At 55.7% G+C, this 27,576-nt stretch overlaps 2 protein-coding genes across 2 annotated transcripts; one reads left to right on the top strand and one right to left on the bottom strand.

Annotated features, from left to right (window-relative positions):
- Window positions 1-208: 208 nt before the first annotated feature.
- On the bottom strand, window positions 209-27,062 carry RIPPLY1 (ripply transcriptional repressor 1). Its single transcript, XM_045031316.1, has 6 exons — window positions 26,783-27,062; window positions 8,044-8,202; window positions 5,719-6,001; window positions 4,877-4,952; window positions 1,544-1,614; window positions 209-1,137 (listed from the first exon to the last, which is right to left on the bottom strand). Exons 3-6 carry the CDS (start codon window positions 5,823-5,825, stop codon window positions 876-878), a joined length of 516 nt encoding a protein of 171 aa, XP_044887251.1. The 5' UTR covers window positions 5,826-6,001; window positions 8,044-8,202; window positions 26,783-27,062; the 3' UTR covers window positions 209-875.
- Window positions 23,389-24,992, top strand: CLDN2 (claudin 2). Its single transcript, XM_045031315.1, has one exon. The coding sequence runs from the start codon at window positions 23,559-23,561 to the stop codon at window positions 24,246-24,248; it is 690 nt and encodes a 229-aa protein (XP_044887250.1). The 5' UTR covers window positions 23,389-23,558; the 3' UTR covers window positions 24,249-24,992.
- Window positions 27,063-27,576: the final 514 nt, after the last annotated feature.

Raw genomic sequence — 27,576 nt, 5'->3', positions numbered from 1 at the left:
AGGGGGTATCTGCTAATCTGGCACTTCCCTCTGCCTTGTGGGCCCCCCCGCGTCCCATCCTCCCCATCTTCTGTTGGACACACTGATGACCCTGCCCTGCTCCCACCAGGTCATTCCCCCACCCACATCCCTCCCTCCATCACACATATGCCCGCTTCCCCATGGCAGGCAGATTTCCTGGCCATGGACTCCAGAGCGCCATGAACCCTGATGTTAGAGCATCACACGCTTTATTTCACTCCTCAATGCCCTGCTATACAGTAACCCCCAGAACATAGAGCCTAAAACCCAGGGGCACAGCTGAGCTCCACCTGGGCACCAGCGCCCCCAGTGGGGGCATTACCCCCTTGGGGCTATGGGGAGCAGGCTGGAACACTCGCTCTGAGCCCAGCTCCCGCAGTGTTGTCTGGGCAGGCTTCTTTGAGGCCCCTCACCCGGCTCCCAAAGGGGCTGGTGCAGCAGGGCAAGCTGGCCTCTGCCCTCGGCTCAGCCCCGCTCCCCAGCACTAGGCAGGCATTGCTCAGGGGAGGTCATGGTTTGGAATGGGAGAGTCCTCTCCCTGGCAGACACTTAGCTCGGCCGCCCCGAGCTCTGACTGCTCACCTGGGACAGGCGCGGGGGCCTCTCGCCTCCAGCAGGACCATCTTGGAGTTTGAACTGTGCCCCCTAGTGGAGAGACCTGAAAATGCTTCCAAACAACCCTCTGGCCCCCATCACCGCACACACACACCCTGGTGTAGGGCGGCAAGGGCTGGGGTCCCAGCACCGTGGGGTGGAGTCTCTGGCAAGCTCCTTTACCGGCAGCACCGGGGAAGGTGGTGTGGCGTTTATCCCCACAGCTGAGTCTTGCCCAGGTGCGCTGGGCACTGTGGGGGTCACTTCAGACACAGCTTTATTGGCTGGCTGGCCCCAGCTGGCTCCTGATGGCAGCCTGCCTCCTGCTGTAACACAGACTCCTCCACCTGCTGCCCCCCCTCCTCCACCTGCCCTTCCTCCCCCCAGCCTTCCTCCTCTTCCTCCTCCTCGCTGTCGGAGTCCTCATAGAGGCTGATGGTGGCTTGCACGGGGAAGTTCTTCAGCAGCTTCTCCCCCTCACTGTACAGGTAATCAAAGGACTTGGAGCGGGGCCAGAAGAGTCTGTGGGAAAAACACACTTGAGAAATACAGGTTCCTTCGCTTCCTCTTTGGAAAGCCCAGGGGTGTGAAAGGGGCAGCACATCCTGCATGGGGCCCAGCACCGGGCTAGCAGGGGGCTGCAGGTCAGGAGTGAGAGGTGTCGGCACAGCTGTGTAGGGAGAGCCCAGTGGTAGAGTAGCAGGAGTGGGGCTGCAAGACAGGCTTGCAGGGCCTCAGCAGAGCTATGGGGCAAAGGTAGGGCGGGACTGGCCAAGCAGGGGGGCGCTGCAGGGATGGCCAGTGGGGTGTTGGCCGAGTCAGGTGCAAGAAGCTGACGCTCCATTCTAGCCAGCACCATGAGTGCTGGTTACCCCCCCAGAGCAGAGAAGCAAGCAGCCTGCGTGCTGGCACTGTAGGGTGCACGTACCTGACGGGGTGCCGGAACAGTGCTGATGCCTTGCCTGAGCCACCATCCACCAGCATCTCACTGCCGCGGGCCTTGGGAAACACAGAACAGGAATTCGGATCCATGCCTTCAGCACCTACGCTGCAGCCTCCCCCCAGCATGGGGGATGGGGGCGAGTTAGGATCCCTGTGGGGACTGATGGGATTCCAGGGGCAGGGATGGGGGATGTAGTAGGTACACCGGGAGAGTCCGAGGGTCTCTAGCTGGGAAGAATAGGATGTAACTAAGCAAAGGAAAAGTTAGTTTGACTAGCAGGAAAGATTGGCCTGCCAGTGGGATCTCTTGTGCCATGGGGTCATCTCTCAAGGGAAGCAGGGGCAGCTCCGGCACACAGGACCCACCAGCCTAGATCAAAGATTGGACATTGTTGTTTGCAGTGGTGTTGTAGCTGGGTTGGCCTCAGGAGTTCAGAGACAAAGTGGGTGAGGTCATGTCTTCTATTATCTTAATATCTCTCACCTACAGAAGTTGGGCCAATAAAAGATATGACCCCACCCACCTCATCAGACTAGATCAGAGGCTAGTTTCCACATGGCCTGTCTCTGGCAGGGGCTAGCAGTCAAAAAAGCGAACAGAATGTTGGGAATCATTAAGAAAGGCATAGATAGTAAGCCTCTATATAAATCCATGGTACGCCCACATCTTGACTACTGCGTGCAGATGTGGTCACCCAATCACAAAAAAGATATATTGGACTTGGAAAAAGTTCAGAAAAGGACAACAAAAATGATTAGGGGTATGGAATGGCTTCCGTATGAGGAGCGATTACTAAGACTGGGACTTTTCAGCTTGGAAAAGAGACAACTAAGGGGGGATATGATAGAGGTCTATAAAATCTTGACTAGTATGGAGAAAGTAAATAAGGAAGTGTTATTTACCCCTTCTCAAAACACAAGAACTAGAGGTCACCAAATGAAATTAATAGGCACCACATTTAAAACAAACAAAAGGAAATATTTCTTCACACAATGCACAGTCAACCTGTGGAACTCCCTGCCAGAGGATGTTTTGAAGGCCAAGACTGTAACAGGGTTCAGAAAAGAACTAGATAAATTCACGGAGGATAGGTCCATCAATGGCTATTAGCCAGGATGGGCAGGGATGGTGTCCCTAACCTCTGTTTGCCAGAAGCTGGGAATGAGTGACAGGGGATGGATCACTTGATGATTACCTGTTCTGTTTATCCCCTCTGGGGCACCTGGCATTGGCCACTGTCGGAAGACAGGATACTGGGCTAGATGGACCTTTGGTCTGACTCTTAATTTTTTATGTTCAGCACCAGCTGCTGCAGAGGGAGATCCTGCAAGCAGGGAGATAGGGACTAACCTCCCCACAGGGAGAGTGGCATCCTTACCCCCAGTAGTAAGAGTCCTGCATGGTGCCCTGAAGGAAAGTATTTCCTTGAACCAGTTCTGAACTTTCCTCCCACCAGCGTCCCCTTGTTCTTGTGTTAGACCCAGACCCAGCACTGATGCATGCGCTGCAGGGACCAGCTTGCATTGGCCGGGAGAGGACGTGGGTCCTTTCCCAGCTCTGGAGTGTCCTGTACTTTCTCTGTGGGATCGGGCAGGACAGGAGTAGAAGCAATGGCATGAGATGAAGAGAGGGGACGTTTAGGCTGAATAGCAGGGAAAGGTTCCTGCTCGAGAGATGGGGGAGGCTGTGGGACCTGCTCCCAGCAGAGGGTGGGGAGCCCTGTTGCTAGCCCGGCCAGGACAGCAGCCTTGGCATGAGGAGCCAGCTGCCCTTCTGGGGCTTTGTCGTCTCTCCTGGGCTCTGTGGTTCCTTTGCCTGCTGGTATTCTCCAACGGGGCAGGGCACATGAGCAGTGCAGGGAGTAGGGAGGCCATGCTGGCTGCTCCCCATCCCTGGGGGATCACACCCAGCAAAGCAGATTTCCTTTCCTTCCGGCTGGCTGCCACCCACGCTGAGAAGTGAGCCCACTGAGGGGATGTGGCTCGGCCTCCTCCGCCCACCCCAGCCTTGCTGAACACACTCCCTGGTGCCCACAGCAAAGAGGGCCAGGGAGGAAGCTGGCTCTACCCTCGGGAGGCCTTTATCCATTGTAATCTCCCACCCATGCCAAACCCCTGCCCAGCGCCACTAACCCCTGAGGAATCCCGGCCCTGGCCAGGGAAGAGGCGTCCCTTTACCACCACCCAGAGCCCTCTGAAATCTAATCCCCCACAGCAGCTACCCAGGGAGAGCCAGCCCTGCCAGCAGAGGAGCCAGCCTGGCACTGGCCTACACTACCCACTGCAGGGAGGGGGCTCACTTCACAGCCGCTTGCCTTCAAAAGGAGAGACTGTGCCAGCTGGGAGGGGTGAGGGAAGGTGCCCTGGCTTCCAGAGAGGTCTGCCTGCCAGCCTCCAGGGTGCCAGCATGGGGGGGGTTGCCTGCCAGCCTCCAAGGTGCACCAGCCCGGGGGGTCTGCCTACCAGCCTCCAGGGATGCCAGCATGGGGACTGGCTTCTTGCCATCCTCCAAGGGGTTCCAGCCGGGGGGCTCTGTCCACTAGCCTCCACCAGCCGGGGCGGGTGTCTGCCTGCCCCCTTCAGGGGGCACCAGCTGGGGAGGTCTGCCCCACCCGCCAGCCTCCAGGAGGTGCCAGCCAGGGGAGGTCGGTCCACTAGCCTCCAGTGGGATGTGAATGGAGACTACTCAAAGAATCCCATGCATCAGGATGCCAGGCCCTGCACTCAGAATAACATTGCTTGGCTCCCACCTCACACCCCCCTCAGTCCTTTTCTGCTCCTGTCCCTGTGTGCAGCCCAGCGAGCCCGTGGAGCTCAGAGGTTAGAGGTGGAAAAGGCCCAGCAGCTCAGCCTGTCCATCTCCTGGGGCCAGCACAGGATCCGGCCCTGTCAGGTGCTGTCCAGCCCCAGCTCCCCCAATCTCACAGCCAGGCAGCTTCCCACGAGCTCCATCCTAAATTCCCACTCTGCAGTGTGTCCCGTCAGGCGAGCTGAAGCCCTGGGCCTCATGGAAACAGAATCCAGAGCTGGAAGTCACCCAAGGCCAGCTCCCTGGAGCTCCGATCAGTCCCTGCTGGACAGCAACCAGCAGTGTGGGGCCCAGAGCTGAATGCAATAACCCCAGGGGTTGGGGATGGCAAAAGAACCCAGGGGAAATACCTCGGGAACGAGGCTGCTCACCCTAGGGATGCTGTGATGCAGAGGTGAAGGGCGAGCACCCAACCCTGCCTTCCGACCCACCTTGAGCCCCAGAGGGACCAGGTGAATTCTGGGGCTGGGCTGAGCTGGATACCCTCTGATCAGGGAGGGTGAAACTCACCGGGTCTGTCTGGTCCCTGTTCTGCCTGCACAGGTCCTTTGCAGTGGGAAGCCAGGGTCTCCAGAGAGGTGGGGATCTGCAAAGTGAGACAAGGAGTGGTCAGCAGGCCCAGGGCGCTATCGTGCTGAGAAGCCCCAGCTCGTCACAGCTGACAGAGCCGTGGCTTTGCACAAGCACCAAGGCAAATGCCGGCCCATAGCGCCCGCGTGCCCACACAGGGCGAGGGTGTTCTCAGCACTAAGATCCCTCATCCTGCATCCCGCCCCCATCCACAAACACAGCCCGTCCCCAGCCCTCTGCCTCCCCCGCTTTGGGGGATCTGTTGTTTGTGGACAGACCCTGCCCCTAGACTGCCAGCGGCTTCACTGCCAGGGGACTGGGGGGACTGCCTCAGAAGCCCTATGCTTTTCAGTGCCAAGGGATGGGGGGGGCAGGGGAAAGCACTGCACTGCAGCCCCCACCCTAACACTCCCCCAAAAGTAGAGCTCAGGGGTTAAGGGCTAGCGGTGACAGCAGGAGAGTCCCTGCATCCTGCTCCTCTGGCACGGTCTCAAGGTGTTCCCTCTGGGCCTCAGTTTCCCCATCTGGAAGGTGGGTTTGGACATGGGGGTTGAGGGGCCTGTTTCTGAGCCCCCAGGGCAGAATGGGAGAGAAGTACAAAGCCCTTATTAACAATCACAGACAGATGCACCCCATTCCGTATGAACCCCCCCCTCACCCCTTTGCCAACAGCAGCGACATGGAGCACCACGCTCCCCGCTCTGCCAGCCCCGTCTCCTCCGACTCAGCTGTGCCAGCCACAGAGCGGGCAATGGGCACTGTGGCCACAAGAGCCTCATTACCTTCCGCCTTGTTCTCGGCCCTGCACAGGGCGCCCGCAGCCCCAGGCACCCAGGGGGCCCTGGAGCCAGCCGGCCAGCCCGAGGGGAGCGTGGACAGAAGCTTCCATGAAGTGAGCTGGCGAAGGAGCGAGGTCTCTCTCTCTCGCCTGTCCCAGGAGCCCTTTATAGCCATCCCAGCCTGGTCGGGGCTGGGGAAGGGGGGAGAGCAGGAGGTCCCAGGGTGTCCAACATGCCCCAGTTGAGTAAACAGCAGCTCAGCGGGAGGCTGGGGGGGAACCGTCAGCTCCAGTGGAAAAACAAAACACAGAAGGGAAAAGTTAGACACCATTTGTGAGAAATGCCCCAGGGGGTCAGGGGGAGCGGGGAGGGGACAATTAATGAGGGTGATTAGGAGTTTTGTCCGCATTACCCTAAGGGAGGGGACGGGGGGCAGTAACATGGGGAGGAAATGGGTCTGTGCAGGATGGCACAGCTAATGGAGAGAGGGCCAGAAGGAAAGAGAGGGAGGGGGACAAGGAACAGAGGAGGGGAGGGGAGAGAGGCGAGAGAATTCAGGGCTGTAACAAAGCGGTAAATAGGGAAGCGGGCCTGGCTTGGTACCAATGGCGGGTTTCTCACTGCGGGCCCCATCCAGCTGCCAGGGACACACACAGGGCAGGGGCAGGCCTTGGGCTTAGAGTCCCTGCTCTGACTGCACTGAGGTCAGGCCACTGCTCTGCAGGCTGGACAGCACCAGGGCAGCCCAGAGATTCAGCCCCAGCAGCACCGTGCGGGGCTGGATGCACGTAGTCAAAAGGATTTGCTGTCTGGGATGTAGGAGCGCAAGGAGCAGCCCTGCTCCTCCTCTGGGGCTGAGCTGCATCACTGCATCACTGATTGCTGTTCTCAGTGGTGGCAGATGACAGAAAAAGGAGCAATGGTCTCAAGTTGCAATGTGGGAGGTTTAGGTTGGATATTAGGAAACACTATTTCACTAGGAGGGTGGTGAAGCACTGGAATGGGTTACCTAGGGAGGTGGTGGAATCTCCATCCTCAGAGGTTTTTAAGGCCCGGCTTGACAAAGCCCTGGCTGGGATGATTTCGTTGGGAATTGGTCCTGCTTTGAGCGGGGGTTGGACTAGGTGACCTCCTGAGGTCCCTTCCAACCCTGATATGCTATGATTGCGGGAGAAACAGGCAGCTGGCGCCTCTGGAGCATCACAAGGCAGCCAGGTCCCCCTAGGCCTGTGTGCTCTGGCAAGAGAAGGATGGATAATTCAGCAGGGGTGACCAATGGGGCAGCCCCACTGCAGCTGGGGATGACAGGCCCTGCTTTTGTCTAGCTCTGTGTATTGCAGGACCTTCAGGGAACCAGCTCCCGCCACCCAGCCCCGCGGCTCTGCAGGAGAGATTCTCTTTCCCAAGCACTCTGTCCTCCCAGCCTGGCATGAGGCTATGCCGCTGCTAGGGGCAGCCCTGTGCGTCTCCCTAAATGAGTTTGTTTTCAGCTGGGCATTGCCGGCAGGTGCTGGGCCATTAGCAGGGGCTCCCTGGGGAGCGGGACTCTGGAATTTCCTGGCAGACCAGCCGCGCAGAGCCCTCTCACCCGCCCAGGGTGGACAGTCCATGCACCCTCCACTAAGCCCCTGCCAGAGCTGCCTTCCCAGCACTGGTCCCCCTCCCCACCCCCATTGACAGTGCAAAGGGCGTGCAAAACCGGCCCAGGGCTGAACAGCACCATCTCACCCCTGCTCCGTACAGGGGATATGCTGCACAGGGCATGAGGCTGGGACCAACCAGGCCCCGTGTCTCACACACCCCCACGCCCCAATGCTTCCCAGTCTGCCTGTCACCCGACCCCTCCCATCTGGCCTTGAAGAGGCATTGCTCTAGTATCTGCAGCACCAGAGGGAGCCTCTGATAATTATAGCCCCAAAGGGGCCCTAATGAAGCTCTAATAGGATTTGTTACGGGCCTCCTCCGATTAACACTGACTCTGCAGTGACATCTCCACCTCCCGCCCTGCGCCGGGCCAGCTTCCCCTTCACCCAGCCCTGGGAAATCTCTACCGCCAGGCTGGGGCCACAGCCCCCACTCCCCCAGCCCCACCTTTGGGCCCGGAGGAAGGAGTTGGAGGGAATGTACCCTGCTGAGTCAGCACAGCCTGGACAAACATGCAGGGAGGGACTTTGCACACGGCGCACCTAAGAGCACCTGAATCGCTGGACGTTGCAAGCCCCGAGACAGCCTAATGCTGGGTTGGGGGCACGGTCTCCCCTTCGGAACTGTATCAAGTCAGGCGCATGCTGGGCCCTTCCACACTGTGGCAGCTGATTTTTCACTCACCTCCGAGGCTGCATGTCTGGAAGCCAGCACTCCGGTTCTTTCCTGTCCATGGTCACAGAGCAGGGATCCGACTTCAACAGGCCGCTCCAACCCTAGGGTTGGCCACTGCTCCTGGCAAAGCAATCATTGGCCCTGGAACAAGAAGCTGGGGAAAGGATCCTATGGACAATCCAACAACAGAAAATGCCTGTCGTGAGTATTTCTGAGCTGAGCACTGCAGGACTGAGCATGCTGCTTAGCTATAAAGTGTCTGTGCATCACACCCACTGATCGCACAAGAGTCTCAAGCTACGAAGCAGTCCCTGCTTTCAGTGCAGCAGCTCACTCGTGTCTGATTGTTAATACTCGGTACTCGACTTCTTGGGACAAGCTGCTCCTCAGCTCTGTAAAACGTCATTTAAAGTTTACCCCCCACCAGTATCTACCATTACCAGAGAACTCGCCAGCTGCAGCTCTCCGAGCCCTTTACAAAGGGGAGATCAATAAAACAAACCAAAGGGTAGCCCAAGCTGAGATGGGACGCTTCCGAAGGAGCCAGGCCAGAGATCCCAAGTCCCCTAGCAACCTCCCCATTTGCTGTCAATTTCATAGGGAAGGTGCCCACATACAAGGATGATGGGCAGCCCGGCAGTATAAAATCATTAGCTAGGCTGCATCGTCAGCCCCATTTTGCAGTGGAGGAAGCTCAGACATGGGGAGGGAAAGGCCCACATCCCCAAAGGTATTTAGGCACCTAGCTCCCATGTCAAGGGGATTTCAGTGGGAGTTAGGTGCCTAAACTCGTCTGAAGATCGGAGCATATGTGACTTGCTCAAGGTCACTCTGCAAGTCAGTGGGAGCTTTGATGGCCATGAGATGTCTCCTTTCTGGGCCCACATGGCCACTGGACTGATGCTGTCCTTGCACCTGTCCATTCACACAGCAGCCTGCCATGGAGGCGACCCAGCTCCCACTGCTTGTTCAACAGACATAATCAAGGGAAAGAACTTGGGGATTCAGTGCATGGATGGGACCCCAGCGCTGGCCAACCCCCTCCCGTCCCATCATGCTGGCTGCTCCAGTGCCTCCGACTGCCCTTTGATTCCAAACATGAGGGGCCTGCTCTCTGGTCTTTTTGTGGCACATTTAGGGGATCAGTGCTGCTCGGCCTCTGGGGAGTCACGGGGGTTATTCCCCCTCCCAACCGTGTTTGCTCAGGTGCTATAAGGCCCGAAATGTTACCTCCTCTGTGCTGGGCCTCTCCCCCATCCCCAACCCCTGGGGCTGGGGTGCCATGTGGCTATCCATACGGGAGCATGGGCTATGGGGCACTTCACATCACGCACCTGCCAGCTGAGACTAGGGGAAACTGACGCAGGCAGGCAGGGAAACAGCATGCGTCTGATTCCAAACAAGGCCCACTGTGCAGAGCTGCCGCTGGGTGTTGTACAGCAGGGAAAATAAACCTCTTTCCAGGGACGTTCCGTTTGAGGGTCTGATCTGGAGGGGACTCCATGCCAGTTGCTTCCCACCCCTCTTCCTCCATTCTCTGTCCTTATTCTAACCCCAGATTAACTGTCATTCATTTCGAAACAGAGTCAGCAACCATCCCCCTCAGCCTCAGCATAGCGTCACACCAAGAAGCACATGGGTCCTGGCTGATGTAGGGCGTGCAAAGAGATAAATAAAAGCAACCTAAACATGAGGTTGTAGGATGCCCCACTTTATCCCAGGAGACCCACTCCAAAGATCTGCCTCTTCCCCATTTGCTATTCTCATCATTGGGTGAGACTCGGATTAGAAACACACATAGGGTGGGGATGGGGGCAGGAGGCAAAGTGGGGTCACGGGTCAGCCCCCTCTCCTAAGATGCCTTCAATGTGGGAGAAGGAAAGAAAATAGCAAATGGTCCCGTCCAGCCTCTGCCTTCTGCGTCCAGCTGTCCCAAATGCTCCAGCTCTGGGAACGAGCACTCCAGGCTTTGCTGGGCCCTTCTGGAGAACACAATTTGTCACCCCTGGGGCTCCCCTCTGCCCCCCATTTGTGATGGTGGTTAGGCCTTTGCCTGCACGGCAGCCTGTGCAGGGCTTGTTACATTTCCCCATTTGTTTCTCATTTGGGCCAGGAGTCTTAGAATAACAAACCCTGGGGAGGGCAGAGAAGGCTGCTGCTGAGAGAGGTATTTCAGCCAGTCAGTCCAGATCCCCCGTCTTCCTCCCCTCCCCGCTACCCTGCTCCAGAGAGCCCTGCAGCCTCTGGGAACTAGCCTGAGTGCCCCATTGCCGTTGTTACACTGGGAGAGAGGGGGATCACATCGGGGTTATTTGTACGCACCAGACAGATGGACACCATGGCGCAGATTTTCAGGATCCCCTCTGCTCCAGTTTACAATGCTTTGGATCTGTGTTTAGGGGCACTCCAGCTTGCGTGTGCATTCACGCTCCTCCCTCCAGCCATCGGGGTCTGCCTAGCCAGGCTGCACATGCAAATGCCATTTGCACACACAAACCAGAGGGCTGGGGAGACATGGGGGTAACAGCCCTTCCCTGCCTCCCAGGAGCGTTAGGACGCTAAATATATTAAGGTTGTGAGGTGCACAGATGTGAGAGAGTGGTTAGGAAAACATGGGCCTGCCGTGGAGTAAAGAGAGCGAGCGCTGAGCCGACACACCCTGGGCATTGCTGAGCTCTGTGTGGAAGCACTTCAGCCTTAGCCATGGCATCCTCACCCAGGACTCCATCTTGCTCTCACTGCCGGCATGAGGTGCTCTGCCATCGAGTTCAGTGGGCGCAAACCCCGTTTTGTCCTCCCCATTGTTTCTGATACCGGATGGACAACTGTTGCCTTTCAGCTTGTTTTCCTCCATCCTGTTCAGGAGCCTGAGTTGTTATTGTAGGGTTGCTCAGGAGGAATGGACACCTCCCAGCTGGATGACTTGGCCCACTCCCAATGTTGTCTTGGGCCAACTCTTGGTGGTGTGGGACACATGCTCTTCTTAATACAGAGCCTTCCATCCCCCTGGAGTGCCCTGTGTACCAAACCCAAGCTCATTCCCAGCCAGCAGCTTCCACTCCGACACCTCAATAATCAGAGGGGCTAAGCGCCCATAATTCCACCTGGAGTCAGCAAGAGACACAGCTGCCCAGAATTATGGAGAATCAGGCCCTACAGGCTAGCCCTGGGCAGACAACCCACAACCTGAGCCAGGGCGCTGCCGAGCCACAGCAGGCCAGAAGGGGGCGCTTTAGAATGGCACACCTGCTCCACAGCACCCCCTTTCCGGCTTGGTGTGCCTCAGCAGCAGCCTGCCTCCGGTCTCTTCTTTGCACCCCTTATTAACTCCCCCCAGTAGCGCCCCTTCTCCTAGGGGCTAATTTAATGGCCTAAATCACACAGTGCTCAGTCCTGGGGCTTCTCTTTTCTCCCTGATCTGCTCTCTGCAGCACTTCCCTGCCTTGGCAAGCCACTCCCAGCCCTCCCTGGCTCCAGTCCTTTCGAGTCCTGCTCACCTGGCTCTCAGCCCTTACCTCTCTAGGCTGAGTGGGCTCCACGGATAGCAGCTCTCTGCAGCCTGCAGGAGCCTCACAGCGTCTGCAGCCCTCTGCCCCATTCCTCTTTACAAAGGCCCCAGTGCCTCCCTGTAAACGCCAAAGGCACAGCAGGTCAGCAGCCCCGGGTGCACTGGCCCCTGCTCCCTCTTCAAGGGCCCAGTCACCCTGTGACACCTGGAAACCTCCCTCCCCTGCCACTCCAGCCAAACCTCACATGCCTGGCTAGGCAGGGAAGTGCTGCCCTACCGACCCACCCCACAGCTTGGCCTCCCTGCCCACACCTGTCCGCCCCCCGCTCACATTATATTTTATACAACCACCACAGTACAAACAAGCCGTACGCACATGCCCCAGCTCAATCCCTTTGCCATCACCAGTGCAGCCCTTCTCCACCTCCCTTGGTCTAGACTTGGCTGTTGTCGTTTGCAAGCTCTTTGGTTCAGGGACATTGTCTCCTTACCTGGGCTCTAAAGCACCCTATAAACTAGTCATTAAATCAACTTGTGGTCACGTGAGGGGGGCCTGACAACTGCACACCATAGCAACCTGCCCTGTCATGGGATCCAGCCAGTGATGAGCTGCTAAAATCTTAACAACCGGTTCCCTATAAAAAGTTCTGATTTAAGGGATGTGCCACAGTATGTATTTTTTGTACCAATAGGGTTACCATACGTCCGTATTTTCCCGGGAGCAGCGATTTAAGAACCAAAAAGCGTGACATCTCTGGGAAAATACAGATGTATGTTAACCCTACCTAAAGTTCTTTTTTAAAAAGATGGGCCTGAACTAGAAATGAGCTCTGTTTCACATGTGGGTCACCGCCACTCCCTTGGGGTGTGCTAGGGTGACCAGATGTCCCAATTTTATAGGGACAGTCTTGATTTTTGGGTCTTTTTCTTATATAGGCTCCCATTACCTCACACCTCCTGTCCTGATTTTTCACACTTGCTGTCTGGTCACCCTAGGGTGTGCACATGTGTGGGTGCCAGCTGCTCCCTGCCCCCCTCATTGAAGCAGGTGTGCAGGGTTACTGCCCTGCGAACTGCAGGGCACCAGTGGACATGGGGCTCGCTGCAGACAGGGGCGTGGGACAGGGCTAGCTGGAGGCAGGGGGTGTGACACAGGCTGGCTGCAACAGGAGCTGGCTGTGGGCAGGGGGTGGGAAGAGCGGCTGGGAGCAGCCCAAGCAGCAGGACGCAGCCCAGGTCCAGCAGAGCAGCTGGGACCCCACCACGTAGCAGCAGGAGCCCCACGGCCAGAGGTCCAAGGAGCAGCAGCAACAGGGCCAGGAGACAGCCCACATGGCTCCCGCAGCGCAGCGCCCCCTGGTGGCCAGGAGGAGGAATTACAGGCTTCCCGACCGGAGCCCATCAAAGCTTCTCTCGCAGGGAAGCCAGTTTACAAGCGGTTCTAAAACCGCTTCTAAATTTAACAACCGGTTCGTGCGAACCGATGCAAACCAGCTCCAGCTCACCCCTGGTTCCAGCCCAATTCCTTCCAGCATCACCCCCATCTACCGCCTGGCTTCCTGTGAATGGAAACTGGCCATGGTGACCACTCCCCTGGCCCTACAGCTTCTCTTGACAAAGCAAAAACACTGACAGGAATTCTTTAAAACGCCAGCTCCCGACTTTCAGCGACTCCCACCAACAGCAGGTCCCATTGCTCACCAACGCTCTCCTCTGCAGCCTAACAGGGCTCTCTCTCTATCCCTCCTCCTCGCTACTCAGTGTCACTTTCACACGAAAGAGCCTGCGATTTGGATGCAGGTTTGAGGCCCTGGGAAAGCCCCAACCCTGAGGTTAGACAGGTCTGATGTATGGCCGTACCGGCTGCTTTGTCAGTGCAGCGATTCTTTGATCACACTTGCCAGGACCCCGTAGCAGCGTTAACCCATCTCATGTCTAGCACCAGCAAAGATAGGATCAGCGGAGTGGACAGGAGTCTGGAAAGTGTAGCCTAAATGGGAGACTTCACACCTCAGCCTCCCAAATGGTCTCTCTTGCCCTTTTCACAGGCGACAGCTTGGCCTGGGAAGGTGTTGGCACACTCTGCTTAGCTGTCACTTCTCCAGACCTTTGGACCCAGCACACTTCGGAGTTTGTAGCACAGAGTCAGACAAAGGTCACAGGGTCATACACCCCCTTTCTGCTTGCCTGATGGGTCTGGATTTCTCACACCCCATGGGGCTGAGAGTTTGCAGAGCCCTGGCCTATCTACAGCAGATCTGCCATTATACTGGTGACAGAAGTACCATGCCTGCAGCAGTATCCCTGTGATCTTTGATCTTGAGAATCTGAGTTTATAAGCTAAGTGGGGCTGCAGCTGGCCAGTGCCTTGATGGCAGCTCTCCAAGGAAAACCCGTGTGCTGACGGCTATGCCACCAGAGGATCTAATGGGGGCACAATGATGCATATGTGTGGATGGAGGTATGAGAGCAGTAGCCAAACGACACTTGCACTGACTCAAGAACTCTTACATTTTGCCACCACTGTGTCTAATTCACCTTCAGTTTCGAGACACTTCCCCATGCACTGGCTGAGATAATTCAAAGGGATGCTTATGGGATGCTGCTATCTAAAATCAGCTCTGTAGGTTTAGGGGCAATCCTGTACTCACCAGTAAGAGTCCCACCTTCTCTCCACCACCACGGGCAGCTCTCACCATCTGCGTCATGCCACGCCCAGTCAATTTCCTACTTTGGCACCGATTGGAGGCTGCACCAAATCAGCACCCCAAACTCTGCAGGGAATTGCACTTTTCAGCTTTGCCCCAAACCATCTTCTTGCTCTGTCCTCCCTGCCCCACCCCCCACGAAATCACATGGGCAATAAACCCCAAACCCCTTGCCAAATATTTACATTTTTAATTAATTGTGGGGGGCAGGACACAAACAAAAAGGTGTCCCCAACTCCTCGATGCTTTGCATCCTCTCAAGGGTTTAGTTCTGATCTGGAATAAGCCTCTGACCCCAGGCTAAGATTTGCAGATGGATTTTGCAAAGCTGCAGTTAACCACTAGAAATCCTTTATCCTCTGGGCCCTGGCCTGCTCTCTGCTCGCCCTGTCCCGAGGAGACATGGTCCTCCTGCACTTGGATACTCGTGCCCCCTGTGCAATCTCCACTGGGCTACTCCGTCGCTCCCTCCAGGTCCTGTATTTCCGGTAAGTATTTCAGAGCCACTGTGCATTTTTCTCTGGGTGCCAGTTTGTCTGTATGAGATTTCCCCTCGTTCCTTTCTTCACTTCCTGGCCTGGCCTGACCCAGTCCCAATGCACTCGTGGAGTGTCACTGAGCCATATGTACAGGCTGCTGCCGGCTTTCAACACTCTGTCCTCTTTCATGCTTAGTCCTGCCGTGAGTGCAGGGGACTGAACTAAATGACTTCTTGAGGTCCCTTCCAGTCCTACGATTCTATGATTCTTTTCCTGGCTGCATTTCAGGGAGGGGGATGCTGCTCTGCCTATGTCACTTGGCAGGGCCTAAGCCGTCCTTTGAACAAACACGTCTACTCCACTTTTGGAGTCCACAATGCAGTCATCTCTAGAGATCACATCAGAGCTGGGATCCGACCCAGACGGTTGGCACCAGTGAAATGCCCTGGGACTAACAGGGGCAGTGCCAAGATACTAGAGTGATGTGCTCAATAGAAATATCAAAGGTAGACAGCTGAGATACCATCAAACCACTGGGCTGGAGGGTGGGGGCACTGGGTGACTGGGAGGGAAACAAATGTTGGGAAAACTTGCAACAAAATGATGGAGAGGCAGTTCTGAGGGAAAGGGGACAGGCCAGAGGCAATTGTGGTTCGTTCTATTCTCTCTCAGCTTGTGGCTTTCAAATAGGGTTGCCAACCTTCCAGAATCATCCCAGAGTCTCCAGGAATTAAAGATTAATCTTTAATTAAAGATTATGTCACGTGATGAGACCTCCAGGAATATGTCCAACCAAAATTGGCAACCTTACTGTCGAAGCCTGCTGCTGACTTTCCCAGGGAAAGAGGCAGCTGGCCTGCAATGGTTATGTCTTTTAGGGGTGACAGGCCCCATTTCTGAATGCACCTGTGGGGATTTTTGGAACAGACGGGGAAATACATTGATTTGCTGTAAAACTCCAGAAGCATATGCACAATGCAGCATATGCACATATGCACTTGTCCACGTTGTCGTGTCATGCTGGGAGGGGCCTGGCGGAATCCAGGCACAATGGAGGGCCCGAGAGAGGGGCTGCAGCTGGAGAAATACTCCAGCAGAGCACCGAACAGCAGTGTGAGTACAGAACAAGAGCAGCCCTTAGGGACCGTTCACAGTCCCAGCCTGGGCTATTGCCATTGCCAAGCAGCGGGCGCCCGCACTGATGTTCAGTTTGTTTCCTCCTTGTGCCAGATGAGGGGCTGCTAACAAAAGGATCCCTCTCTCCACCTGAAGTCAGCAGCCGCAGCTCACCCTAGTGCCCTTGGACAGTTACAGAACCTCTCCTAGGCTGACATAATTATAAACACTTTGCACTTATAGAGTTGCTCATAGAATATCAGGATTGGAAGGGACCTCAGAAGGTTATCTAGTCCAACCCCCTGCTCAAAGCAGGACCAATCCCCAGACAGATTTTTGCCCCACATCCTTAAATGGCCCCCTCAAGGATTGACCTCACAACCCTAGGTTTTGCAGGCCTATGCGCAAACCACTGAGCCATCACTTGGGTGGTGCTTTTCCTCTGTAGATTATGAAGCACTTTCCTGAGCAGAGAGACCCCTGGGTTGGGATGGGAATATCGAGGCATAGCCAGGTGGCTACCAACATTTTCAAAATATCATTTCCACCAACTCAGGCATCTCCATTTTTAGGTGCCAGCTGGAGACACCGTTAGTGGCCAGGAGAGACGTGGGCATTAAGTGCCCTGGGAAATCAGGCCCTAGGCGTCTCAACTCACCCATTAATTCCAGCTGCCCACATCTGGCCTAAGTGACTTGCACACGGTCAACAGCAACTCACTAGCAGAGACAGGAAGAGAAACCAGATCTTCTGACTTCACATCCCAGGCCTTAGGCCTGGTCTACACTAGGACTTTAATTCGAATTTAGCAGCGTTAATTCGAACTAACCGCTCAACCGTCTACACTAGGAAGCCATTTAATTCGAACTAGAGGGCTCTTTAGTTCGAATTTGGTACTCCACCCCGACAGGTGGAGTAACGCTAAATTCGACATGGCTAGCTCGAATTAGGCTAGGTGTGGATGCAAATCGAACTTAGTAGCTCCGGGAGCTATCCCACACTGCACCACTCTGTTGACGCTCTGGACAGCAGTCCGAGCTTCGATGCTCTGAGCAGCCACACAGGAAACGACCCGGGAAAATTTGAATTCCTTTTCCTGTCTGGACAGTTAGAATCTCATTTCGTGGTTGGACATCGGGGCGAGCTCAGCAGCACCGGCAGCAATGCAGAGCTCTCCAGCAGAGGAGTTCATGTAATCTCTGAATAGAAAGAGGGACCCGGCATAGACTGACCGGGAACTCTTGGATCTGATCGGTGTGTGGGGCGAGGAGTCTGTGCTTTCGGAGCTGCGCTCCAACAAACGGAATGCAAAGACCTACGAGAAGGTCTCCAAAGCCATGATCCAGACAGAGGATACAGCCGTCATGCAACGCATCGCCGCGTGAAAACCAAGGACCCCAGACAAGGCTACCAAAAAATCAAAGTGGCAAACGGACGCTACGGAGCCTGCCACCACTGCCCCACCAGTGACCGTGGACTCTGACGATGGGACAGTGTCGACGGCCAGTTCCTCGGTGATGTTCGCGGACGGGGAAGATGAGGAAGGGTTTGTGGAGGACGAGGCAGGCGAGGGCGCTTACAACGCTGGTTTCCCCGACAGCCAGGATCTATTCATCACCGTCACGGAGATCCCCCAACAACCCTCCCCGGCCATTAACCCGGACCCTGAATCAGGGGAAGGAGCAGTCGGTAAGTGCTTTAACCATGTTAACTTTTATTCTTAATATAACAGGAATCTTAACTGTGTGAAAAGGAGGGCTCTCTATATATGGGGATAGAACAGAAATCATCCTTGGAGATCTCCACGAAGCTCTCCTTGCGTTAATCGAAAAGCATCAGCAGGAGGTTCCTGAGGAGAGCTGCCTTATTGGGTGCTCCGTGGTAGCACATTTTTCCGCACGAGGCTTTCATGAGGTACTCAGGGAGCACTGCCTCCCCGAGCACGGTTGCATCGGGCTCTGGTTCGTGCTAGCTTTCACGCAGCATGCGCTCTCTGTCTCCTTCAGTGACCCTCCTCAGGGTGATTTCGCTCGGAGAATCCTGCATCTAATTAGGTTAATTACTGTAATTTTACGCCTGGTCCAAAGTATTTTTAAGAAATCTACGGACAGACGGCATAGCACAGACTCAGCACGCAGCTGCGTGACGAGCGTAACGGAAAGCCAAAGAATATAATGGACGCTCATGGAGGGAGGGGGGAATGAGGACGCAAGGTATCCCACAGTTCCTGCTGTCTCCGAAAAGTATTTGCATTCTTGGATGAGCTCCAAATGCTTCTAGGGTCAAACACAGTGTCTGCGGTGGGTCAGGGCATAGTTCGGCAATTTGCGCACACACCCCACCCACCACCAGAAGTGAAAACAATCCTCTGTTGACTCTTTTACATGTCACCCTATCTTTACTGAATGCTGCAGATAGACGCGATGGTGCAGCACTCAACACCAACATCCTTGCTCCCCCCACGCTATGGATGGCTGATAGTACAAAATGATGGAAATCCATCCTCATCATCAGCCTATTGGCACATGGGGCAGTGCAAAAGGGCTGGTAACCATGCCGACTAGCATCAGTAAGGTCGATCAAGGGCGCCTGTCCCTAATTTTTGATGGCAGATGGTGCAATATGGCTGGTAACCGTCCTCATCATTGCAACAGGGGGCTGAGCTCCATCAGCCCCCACCCTTCATTGTAAATAAAAGATTCAATTGCCCCTGGACTAGCAGAGGGATGATGGGCTCCTTCATCCACACTCCTTAATGTCCTGCCTGGACTATCATTGCAGCTGGAGGCTTCCTTCCACTCATTTCTCACAAACAAGTCACTGTGTCTTATTCCTGCATTCTTTATTACTTCATCACACAAGTGTTGGGACAATGGTATGGTAGCCCAGGAAGGCTGGGGTAAGAACGGAATGAACAGGTGGTGTTGTTGCAGGAGCACCCCCTGTGAATAGCATACAGATCATAATTTCTGCAGGATCTGACACAGAGCAGCTGTGCTCTCTGGTTCTATGATACAGTGGTTATCTAGTACACTTGCCTATATTCTAGGCAGGACTGATTCTATTTTTAGATACCAAAAAGGAGAGATTGACTCAGGGAATCATTCCCAATTTTTGCTTTTGCGCCTCTGGCTGCTCGGCCAGGGGCACTTATGACAGCACCAAATGGGGCAGTGCAAAAGGACAGGTAACCATGCCCATCTTATTACCATCTTATTACCAATTTATGGTATGGTAGATGGTACAATATGGCTGGTAACCATCTCTGCTGTCATGCAAAAGCAAAAGCATGCTGCTGTGTAGCGCTGCTGGCCCGCCTCTGTCAGCGGCATCTAGTACACATACGGTGACATACACAAAAGGCAAAACAGTGTCCATGGTTGCCACACTATGGCGTATGCCAGGGCAATCTGGGAAAACGGGCTTGAAATGATTGTCTGCCGTTGCTTTCCCGGAGGAAGGAATGACTGGCGACATTTACCCAGAATCCACCGCGAAAATGATTTCTGCCCCAGCAGGCACAGGGGTCTCAACCCAGAATTCACAGAGACAGCCTAGACTCAGTTAATTGTTCGCAAAAATGTATCTTTGCAAGGAATTCACTCCCTGTTTCCCATCTCACAGCTTCCACTGTCTCCAGACCTGCCACAGCATCCCCCTCGCAGAGGCTGGCGAAGATTAGGCGGCGAAAGAAAAAGACAAGGGACAAGATGTTCGAGGAACGTATGGGCTGCTACCTAGCAGAGGCGGACCAGCAGAGCCAGTGGAGGGAGACCGTCTCTCTGTGCCAGCGCTCACACAGCGAACGGGAGGAGAGGTGGCGTGAGGAAGACAAGCAGGCGACTGAAACAATGCTTGGACTAGTGAGGGAGCAAATGGACACGCTCAGGTGCCTTGTGGATGTTCTGCAGGACCGCAGGAGGACAGAGCCCCCCTGCAGTGTATCTGCAACCGCCCTCCCCCGCCACAAAGTCCCATACCCCCCTCACCGAAAATAATCAGGAGGAGGGGCGGCCGGGGACGTGAATACTGTCACTGCACCACAGCACAGTGCTCAAGTACCCAAAAGCTCTCATACCCTACAGTTGCCGAAGTCCTTCACTTCCAGAATCACAGTAGTCCCAATCCCAGTCCCATCCCCTAACTGTCTACTTAATTAATAAAAATGCTTTGCTGTTAATTACTGTTTCCGTTATGTTTTTTCAAAGAAGACTGTGTTCGAATGGGGGGGCGTGGGGAAGGGGGTGGTTAATTGCATAGGACAGTCACCTTTCCCAGGGTACAGACACGGGGGCAGGATCAGCAGCGGGTCACACACACGGTGCAGTCAGTAGGCAACCTGGTCGGTTTTTGGAGGTGGTTTCCAGGATCTGTGTGGGCGGGGGAGATGTGACTTTGCAGCGGGGGAGGGCGGTTACAGATCTTATACAGCGGTCCTTGTCCTGGACCGCTGAGTCACGCAGCTGAGGAATCTGTATCCGTCCTCCTCCACCACAAGGTCACATATCCACCCGCACACAGAATTCCATAAAGAGGGATGGCAGGCTCCGTTGAAAGAAGCATTCCGGCACTGCGGACCGCTCTAGGAGCAGGAGCCTGTCATTCCTTGAGTTTAGAAGCGGTCTTTACATCACCGCACACCCTACCCAGCATAGCCTGCGTCCCAGTTTCAACCCTTTCACGAAAAGTCATGAATAAAGAAACCTTTGTTAAGTAATAATGGGACATGTATTTTATTTTTACACGTGTGCTGGAAGTGGGGGTAACGGGGTGAACGGGGTATGTAACCGAAGAGGAGAGTCAACAGTAACTGGGTAAAGAAACGGGCAGGTTCAGCTTCTCTGTAAAGAAACTGAACAGTCACAGGTCACGCTGCTCGCTGCTCGCTGGTATTTGAAGAGTTCCTTGTCGCTGTCCCAGGCGCCTGTATAGGGCTTCATGAGCAAGTGCATTAGCGGGCAGGCTGGGTCCCCGAGGATGACTATAGCCATCTGCACATCCACAACAGTTATTTCGTGGTCCGGGAAGAAACTACCTTCCTGCAGGCGTCTGAGCAGCCCACAGTTCCTGAAAACACACACATCATGAACCTTGCCCAGCCACCCGACGTTGATGTTTGTAAAACGTCCCCTATGGTCCCCCAGTGCTTGCAGCACCATTGAAAAGTAGCCCAATTTCTCAGCAGCTGACTGTGGAAGACGTGGACGATAAAGTGCGAGGAGGAGAAAACGGCGATGATCGCAGCGGGCTCCGTGCTTGCAGTGCTGTGGCGTCCGCGCTGTCACTGACCAGAAAAGTGCACGAACAGATTGCCCGCAGGCGCTTTCACGGAGGGAGGGAGGGAGGTTGTGATTGACGGTTCAATGACGACACTTACCCAAAACCACCCTCGACACATTTCTCCCCCCAGCAGGCATTGGGGGCTCTAACCAGCATTCCAATGGGCAGCGGGGACTGCGGGAACTGTGGGATAGCTTCCCACAGTGCACCGCTTCCAAAGTTGACGCTGGCCCCGTGAATGTGGACTCAGAAATTCGAATTAGTGTATTTAGTATGGATACACAAATTCGACTTCATAAGGTCGAATCCACAAATTCGAACTAAGTTGATTCGAAATAGTCTTGTAGTGTAGACAAGGCCTGAGTCACTTAACCGAGGTGTCTCTGTGGCCCAGGCTGTTAGCAGACAGGGTTTGCCTGAGACCCGGAAAGGCCAGCCTGAGAAGGGAGGGCACCTGGCCAGCACAACCAACAAGTTTAAGTTCTCCCCACTAATGTGACAATCCGGGTTGTCAGTAGGCAATAGAGCACCCCCTGCTGGAGGCCTGGGGCCCTGCTTGGTCACCAAACCAAAGACAAAAAGTGAAGCATGTCTCTGCAGCAGTTAATTCCCAGATGACGTCATTCCCTTTCAGGCCCCAGTCCTCTCTCACATGTCTCAGCTTCCCCTCCAAGGAAAGATTAGGAAGCGATCCTGAACACAGCCTGTTCTACTCCCCCGCAGTCTGAGGGTTTGGGGGGCTCAGCCACGAGGCGCTGGCGCACGCTATGGCTCAAGCTCAGAACTGCAGTGACCCCCAAATGTAGCCCCAAACCCACTGGGGAGCCAACTGATTGCAAAGAGATGGGCTTATTCAGAAGATGTTTTAAGAGGGAAAGGGGCTGAATTCGAAATAAAGATTTTCCCAAAGTGGGACAAGCAGGGTGATCAGATCCACTCCCAAGGGCCGTCCCGCCGCTCTCTGGCATTTCCCTGGGAGTGTCCCAACTGGATCGTGTAGGCTACTGGACTCTAAGCTAGTGCGACAGGAGGCAAGGTACCCCTCAGTGCTCAGCCAAAGCCACCTGGGGTGGCAGGACCTGAAAACACCACATGGAACAGGAGAAAATGCAGGAGAACGAGCCCTGCACAGAGGAGAATGTAACTGGAGAGCAGAAAGCATGGAGGTTGGGGGACTTTTCCTCACTCCATCCCAGCGCTCAGAGGCCTATGCGTTGCTGTGCTGTATGCACCAGGAGCGGCAGGAACCCTACAGCATTAAGAAGTGCTGAGTTAGCCAGCGAATGCCAGGCAGGGGCCGAGCAGCTGCGCGCCCCAGAGGAGACAGGTTTGTGGCTTAGGGTGGGGAGCAATCTGAGAGAGCCCAGGATGAGATGGACATGGAGACCTGAGCTGTCCCCTCACCTCCGAAGGGTCAGGTCTCTGCTGTCACCTGAGACGCCACAGCGGGGCTCACAGGGACAGCGTACTGGAGCTGCGCCTTCTCACTAGTGCTGTTCCCATCAGGCAGTCAGCGAGGGAGCCTAGGGGATCTTCTCCAGGAGGGAAATACACAGCCTCCTCCCTGGCCCAGTCACTGCTGAACCTAGGGACCGAAGTGGGCTCATCCCAGATGAGCAGAACCTCGGAGCAGGGACAGAGGGTCTCCGTTTTGAAGGGCTTTGCATCCTGATAGCACTACCCCTCAGGCTGCCTTTGCACTACTGCTCAAACTGGCCTGGCTGGGCAGGGAGCTGGCACTAGCCTGGCACTTACAGCGTGCTCCTTCCCTATGTGCATGACATTAGCGATGGCTGGCGGAGATGACTCCGGGGAGGTGGTGTTCTCAAATACCGGGGGCCGGAGGGGTCAGGATCTGTGGGCAGCCATGAGCGATTCCCCTGCCAGGCTGCGGGAGAGAGAGAGTGTCTAATCGCAGGGTGCCCCAGCTCAGGCAATGCAATGGCACATGCCACTAGCTGCTGATCCAGCAGCTGGGCTGGAAGAGAACATGGAGATGTGAAGCAAAGCTCTGATTCATCTCACATTCCTGCAGGTGGGCGTTTTGCCAGGCCCTGCCACCAAGGCACATTTAGACTCCTTTGGCAGAGTTTATGATTTGGGGGGCTATTTCTCTCGAAAGGTTGTTTGAAATGATAGCGGAGGTGAAAGGGCACTTGGCATCTCTCAGGAGTCTCTAGTAAATATTTAATCTGCTATGGATTCTTTTTTCCTTCCAGGGAGTTTCTCCTCCCCTCTCTCCCGCCCCCACATAGATAGCCCCACAGACCTAGCATACAAGGACCGGGGAGGAGATGAGCCCAGACCGCCGAGCTGCTCTCTAAGAGCTGGGACAATAGAAAGACAGGAACGGGGCTAGTGGTGAGGAGCCAGGCAGCTAGCAAGGAAAGGCAGGAGCAGGCAGCCACAGCCAGGTGAGGAGAGCAACTGAAGATGGTCTCAGTCGGGCTACAGCTCGTGGGCTTCATCCTGGCGGGGCTTGGGTTGCTGGGCACCGTGATCACCACACTCCTGCCCAATTGGAAGAACAGCTCCTACATCGGTGCCAGCATCGTGACGGCGGTGGGCTTCACCAAGGGCCTTTGGATGGAGTGTGCCATCTACAGCACCGGCATCACCCAGTGCGATATCTACAACTCCCTGCTGTCCCTGCCCTCCGACATCCAGGCTTCTCAGGCTTTGATGGTGACTTCCTGCGCCATCTCCTCGCTGGCCTGTATTGTCTCTGCGATGGGGATGAAGTGCACCATCTTCGCCCAGGGCTCCCCTGCCAAGGACAGGGTAGCAGTGACAGGGGGGGTGATCTTCATCCTGGGGGGGGTGCTGTGCTTCATCCCCATGGTGTGGAACACCCATGTGGTGCTGCGGGATTTCTACAACCCGCTCATCCCGGACAGTGCCAAGTATGAGATGGGGGAGGCAATGTACCTGGGCATTGTCTCAGCCTTGCTCACCCTCCTTGGCGGCTGCATACTCTCCGCGTCCTGCCCGCCCCGGGAGTCTGAGACAGCCTACCAGAGCGCCTATCAATCCAAAGCCCTGGCAACCCCCCGGCCGTCCATCAGCCATACTCAAAAACCTAAGAGCGAATTCAGTGCCTACAACCTGACGGGGTACGTGTAGGAGCCCTGAGGCCTGGCCAACTCCCCAGCAGCAAGGCAGTCGGTATCTAAACCCTGGACGGTACCTCGCCTGCCTTGGGGGCCACTCAGAAGGACTGGACTGGGGGAGGTAAGAGGAGAGTCCGAGCCAATCACTTGAGCTCGTCTCTCTCGTGCACTTGTCCTTGAATCCCAATTTCCACTGACTGACCAATGCTCCCACAAGGCGCTCAGCAGCTTGCATGGACTAGGCTGGTTCTGGCCTTGTGCCGTAGCCCCCTCAAGTGGCAGGCAGCAAAACACAAGCCCGGGGAGCACTCTCCATTGGGAACCCCCCTCTGCACCAAGAGGAAGAGCAGCATCCCAGATGGCCGTCCCCAAGAGACCAGTGAGTGCTCAGTCGGCACAGCAACAGATGGACTTGTGGAACTCGGCCCCAGCCCCTGGCTCTCGCAAGCGGTCACTGGCCTGCGTGCTCATGTGCACTGGACACAGAACAAGGGGCATGTTTGCCAATGCCGCCCGCCGGCAGGTGAAGGACAGGGAAGACGGGAAGGGTGCAGTCACACAGCGGGTGGGAGAGCTTTTGACAGGGTGGCAGGTCAGGGGTGAGCTTGCTGGGACTGGCCATGAAGCACTTACTGTACATAGGAGTGGTTGGGGGGGTTGGGGGAAGAGGCAGCGGCTCTCCGGGAGCAGCACGTTTGCTGAATGGCCCCATGGGTCAAGAATGATGAGGTGTTGCAATAAATCTGTGTTACAGTCACGCTGAAGCTGACTTAGCTTTCCTTCTGCGCCGAAGGGGCTCTGCCCTCACCCCCAGGAAACCCCACCCACGCTGGGCCAGGCCACCTTGTGCCCATTACAGCCACCCACTTGCTGTCCAGCCAGAGGGCAGAGGCTGGGAGGCATATTTCAAAGGGGACTGGGAGTCCCAAACCCAACCCCCCGTGCAATCCTGTGCTTGTTTCTGTGCTTGGCTTTGAAGAGCCGTGACCCTCGGGCATGGGAACGCCACGGCCCCTTGCAGATGGTCCGAGTAAACAAACAGATTTAAAAGAAGACAGGCTGCTGCTCAGGAAGGGTCCGATTCTGGTCTCACTCAACTCAGTGGGAAAATACCCACTGACCTTCGAGGAGCAGAACTGGGCCCTGAGATAAACAGACGACAGGACCTCAGTGTGGGGAGCAGATACATTAGCACAACCCCGTCACCTCTGGGAGCACAGCGCCAGTCCTGCCGGAGATTCGCAGGGAGCAGAAAGGCAGCATGGTCCAGTGGATGGAACAGGGCCCAGGGAGCCAGGCATGCCTGAGCTTAAGCCTAGTGACCTTGGGCAAGACTCCATTCCTCCATGTAAAACAGAGCTAACACCTCCCATGGTAAATGCCTGGAGACCCTCAACAGGCACACGGGATTGTTATTAAGGACTTTGGTGGGCCTACTAGAGACCATCCCAGCACATGCGGGGGGCAAACAGCTCTGTGTGATGCCCCATGCGTCGCTCCCTGCTGTTAATTCAGAGCCCCACAGGCAAAGCTAGTCTCAGAGCAGCCTGGAATTCCCCAGCTCAAGGCACTGGGATGCGGAGGGCAGAGGGCATTCCTTGCCCAGCAGCAACCCTCGCTGGATGACTGATGGGCCCTGAGGGCTTCCAGTGAAAGCTCCTTCCCATGTTCCTCAGCGGTGGAGGACGGCAGCTGCACACAGCGGTGTGTGTGATGGGGGGCAGGAGTGGGACTAGGGATTTAAGGGAATAGCCGCAGTGGCGGGGGTGATATCCTCCCTGTCCTGTGTGCGTGAAGGTTTGCACATTACAATGGAAACACACAGGGACTTCACGAACGCTCCCACACAAGCCCCGAGGGGGCGGGGGGCTGATCTGGGCATCCCGAAGGACTTGTGCTAGCAATGGCCATTTCAGCGCTCGCTGGCAGCAAATGCCTCCTTCCAGCTGCTGAGGTTGGAAGACACTGCCTGGTTTCCCCTGGGACACTGAGCCTTCTTCCCCAGCACCCTCCCTGCTTCAACCCTTCCTCTCTCTCTGCCTTGGCTAATCTTCAGGGCAAAAAGCATGTGCAGCCTTCTGCTGCACCAGCCCAGGGCCCCATGTGGCCCAAATCGGAACACACGTTGCCTCTTGCTCTGGCCACAGGCTCCAACAGCGAGCTGAGGGGGACAGGGGATGCATCCACAGGCATGCAGGGCCCCAAGCAATCACCCAAGTAGTACGGCCCTCCCCCCATCCCCATACACAGCAACACTAGCCAAGATACACAACAAGGCCTTCCAGGCCCACGTGTGAAACGATCCCTGCTCGGGGTCTGCAGGAAAGCTCCCCCAGTGAGAAGGGATCGCACAGGTGGGGAGCCTGGGGAACATCCCTGATGTGACTGGCATTGGCAGATCACATGGGCCACTGACTCCATTCCCCTGAGCAATCCTGTGCATCAGAACATCGCATTATCCCTCGCTAAATAAAGCCCAAAGCCAGAGGCACCCTTCCTTCCCAGGGCAAACACTCCAGTGCTCCCCAGACCTGGGATAGCAATTACCTCATCAGGCCCCACTCCAGGGGGCTCAGAGGTTCTGGTCTCCCTCTCCATGCTGAGGGCTGGTGCCTGTCTTCTCTAGTCCGGGGTCTGCCATCTGTCTGGCTGCACTGCCTCTGCACCGCTCTGTCACTCACAGCTTTGCTCTGTCTGCTCCTCCCATACATCAGTCACTTCTAGCAACTGAAGATGAGTCCAGGAGGTGAGTGGAAAAATAGAAGGTGCAGGTTTGTACCCTGTGGCAGCCCATCCCACCCCATCGTGATCAGAGACCATTTCCCAGCGTTAGGGAACCCAAGCGTTTTCATAACATGGACTGGGGTCAAAGGACGATGGAGCAGGGGAGTGCAGCTCCCTCTCCTCTCTCTGGCTTGGGTAAACACCACTTCTGCACAACTCCCCTCCTCTTTGGCTGGTGCAGTGAGAGATCTCACTCCGGTTTCAATGCACTTTCATCCTTGGTGAGGACCACTCCCTTGCGGAAAAAGTCAGTGTCCGGGGGTAAGGACCATCCTTACCACCTCCCAACACGGCACAAGGGGCCCTGATCTTGGCTGAGATCTGTAGGGGCTGTGGCAATACACAGCAATCATAAGCCGTCTCCCATCCCCGCCACGTGCACGGGCATAACATCCCTGCAGAACTGTGTACGCGGACAGTGAGAACCAGGGTGTTTCTCTCTCTCTCTCTCTCTAGTGATCAGGTTTTGGTGTTCTTAAAAATTAGTGCCACCATCCCCTGTTGCTCTTCAGTCCGTCACCCCATCTGTCCTCCGCCAGAACAAGGAGAGCCAGCAC

This window comes from Mauremys mutica, chromosome 9 (assembly GCF_020497125.1).
Source record: "Mauremys mutica isolate MM-2020 ecotype Southern chromosome 9, ASM2049712v1, whole genome shotgun sequence".
NCBI lineage: Eukaryota > Metazoa > Chordata > Testudines > Geoemydidae > Mauremys > Mauremys mutica.
This window is presented reverse-complemented; position numbering and strand designations above follow the sequence as displayed.

Excerpts from the sequence above, each read along its gene's own strand:
- RIPPLY1 (XM_045031316.1), bottom strand. The coding sequence starts at position 5,825 with ATGGAAGCTTCTGTCCACGCTCCCCTCGGGCTGGCCGGCTGGCTCCAG. Across the intron at positions 1,615-4,876 it reads ACAGGGACCAGACAGACCCG|GCCCGCGGCAGTGAGATGCT; the intron begins GTGAGTTTCACC and ends GTGTTTCCCAAG. Across the intron at positions 1,138-1,543 it reads CTGTTCCGGCACCCCGTCAG|ACTCTTCTGGCCCCGCTCCA; the intron begins GTACGTGCACCC and ends TTTTTCCCACAG.
- CLDN2 (XM_045031315.1), top strand. The coding sequence starts at position 23,559 with ATGGTCTCAGTCGGGCTACAGCTCGTGGGCTTCATCCTGGCGGGGCTT.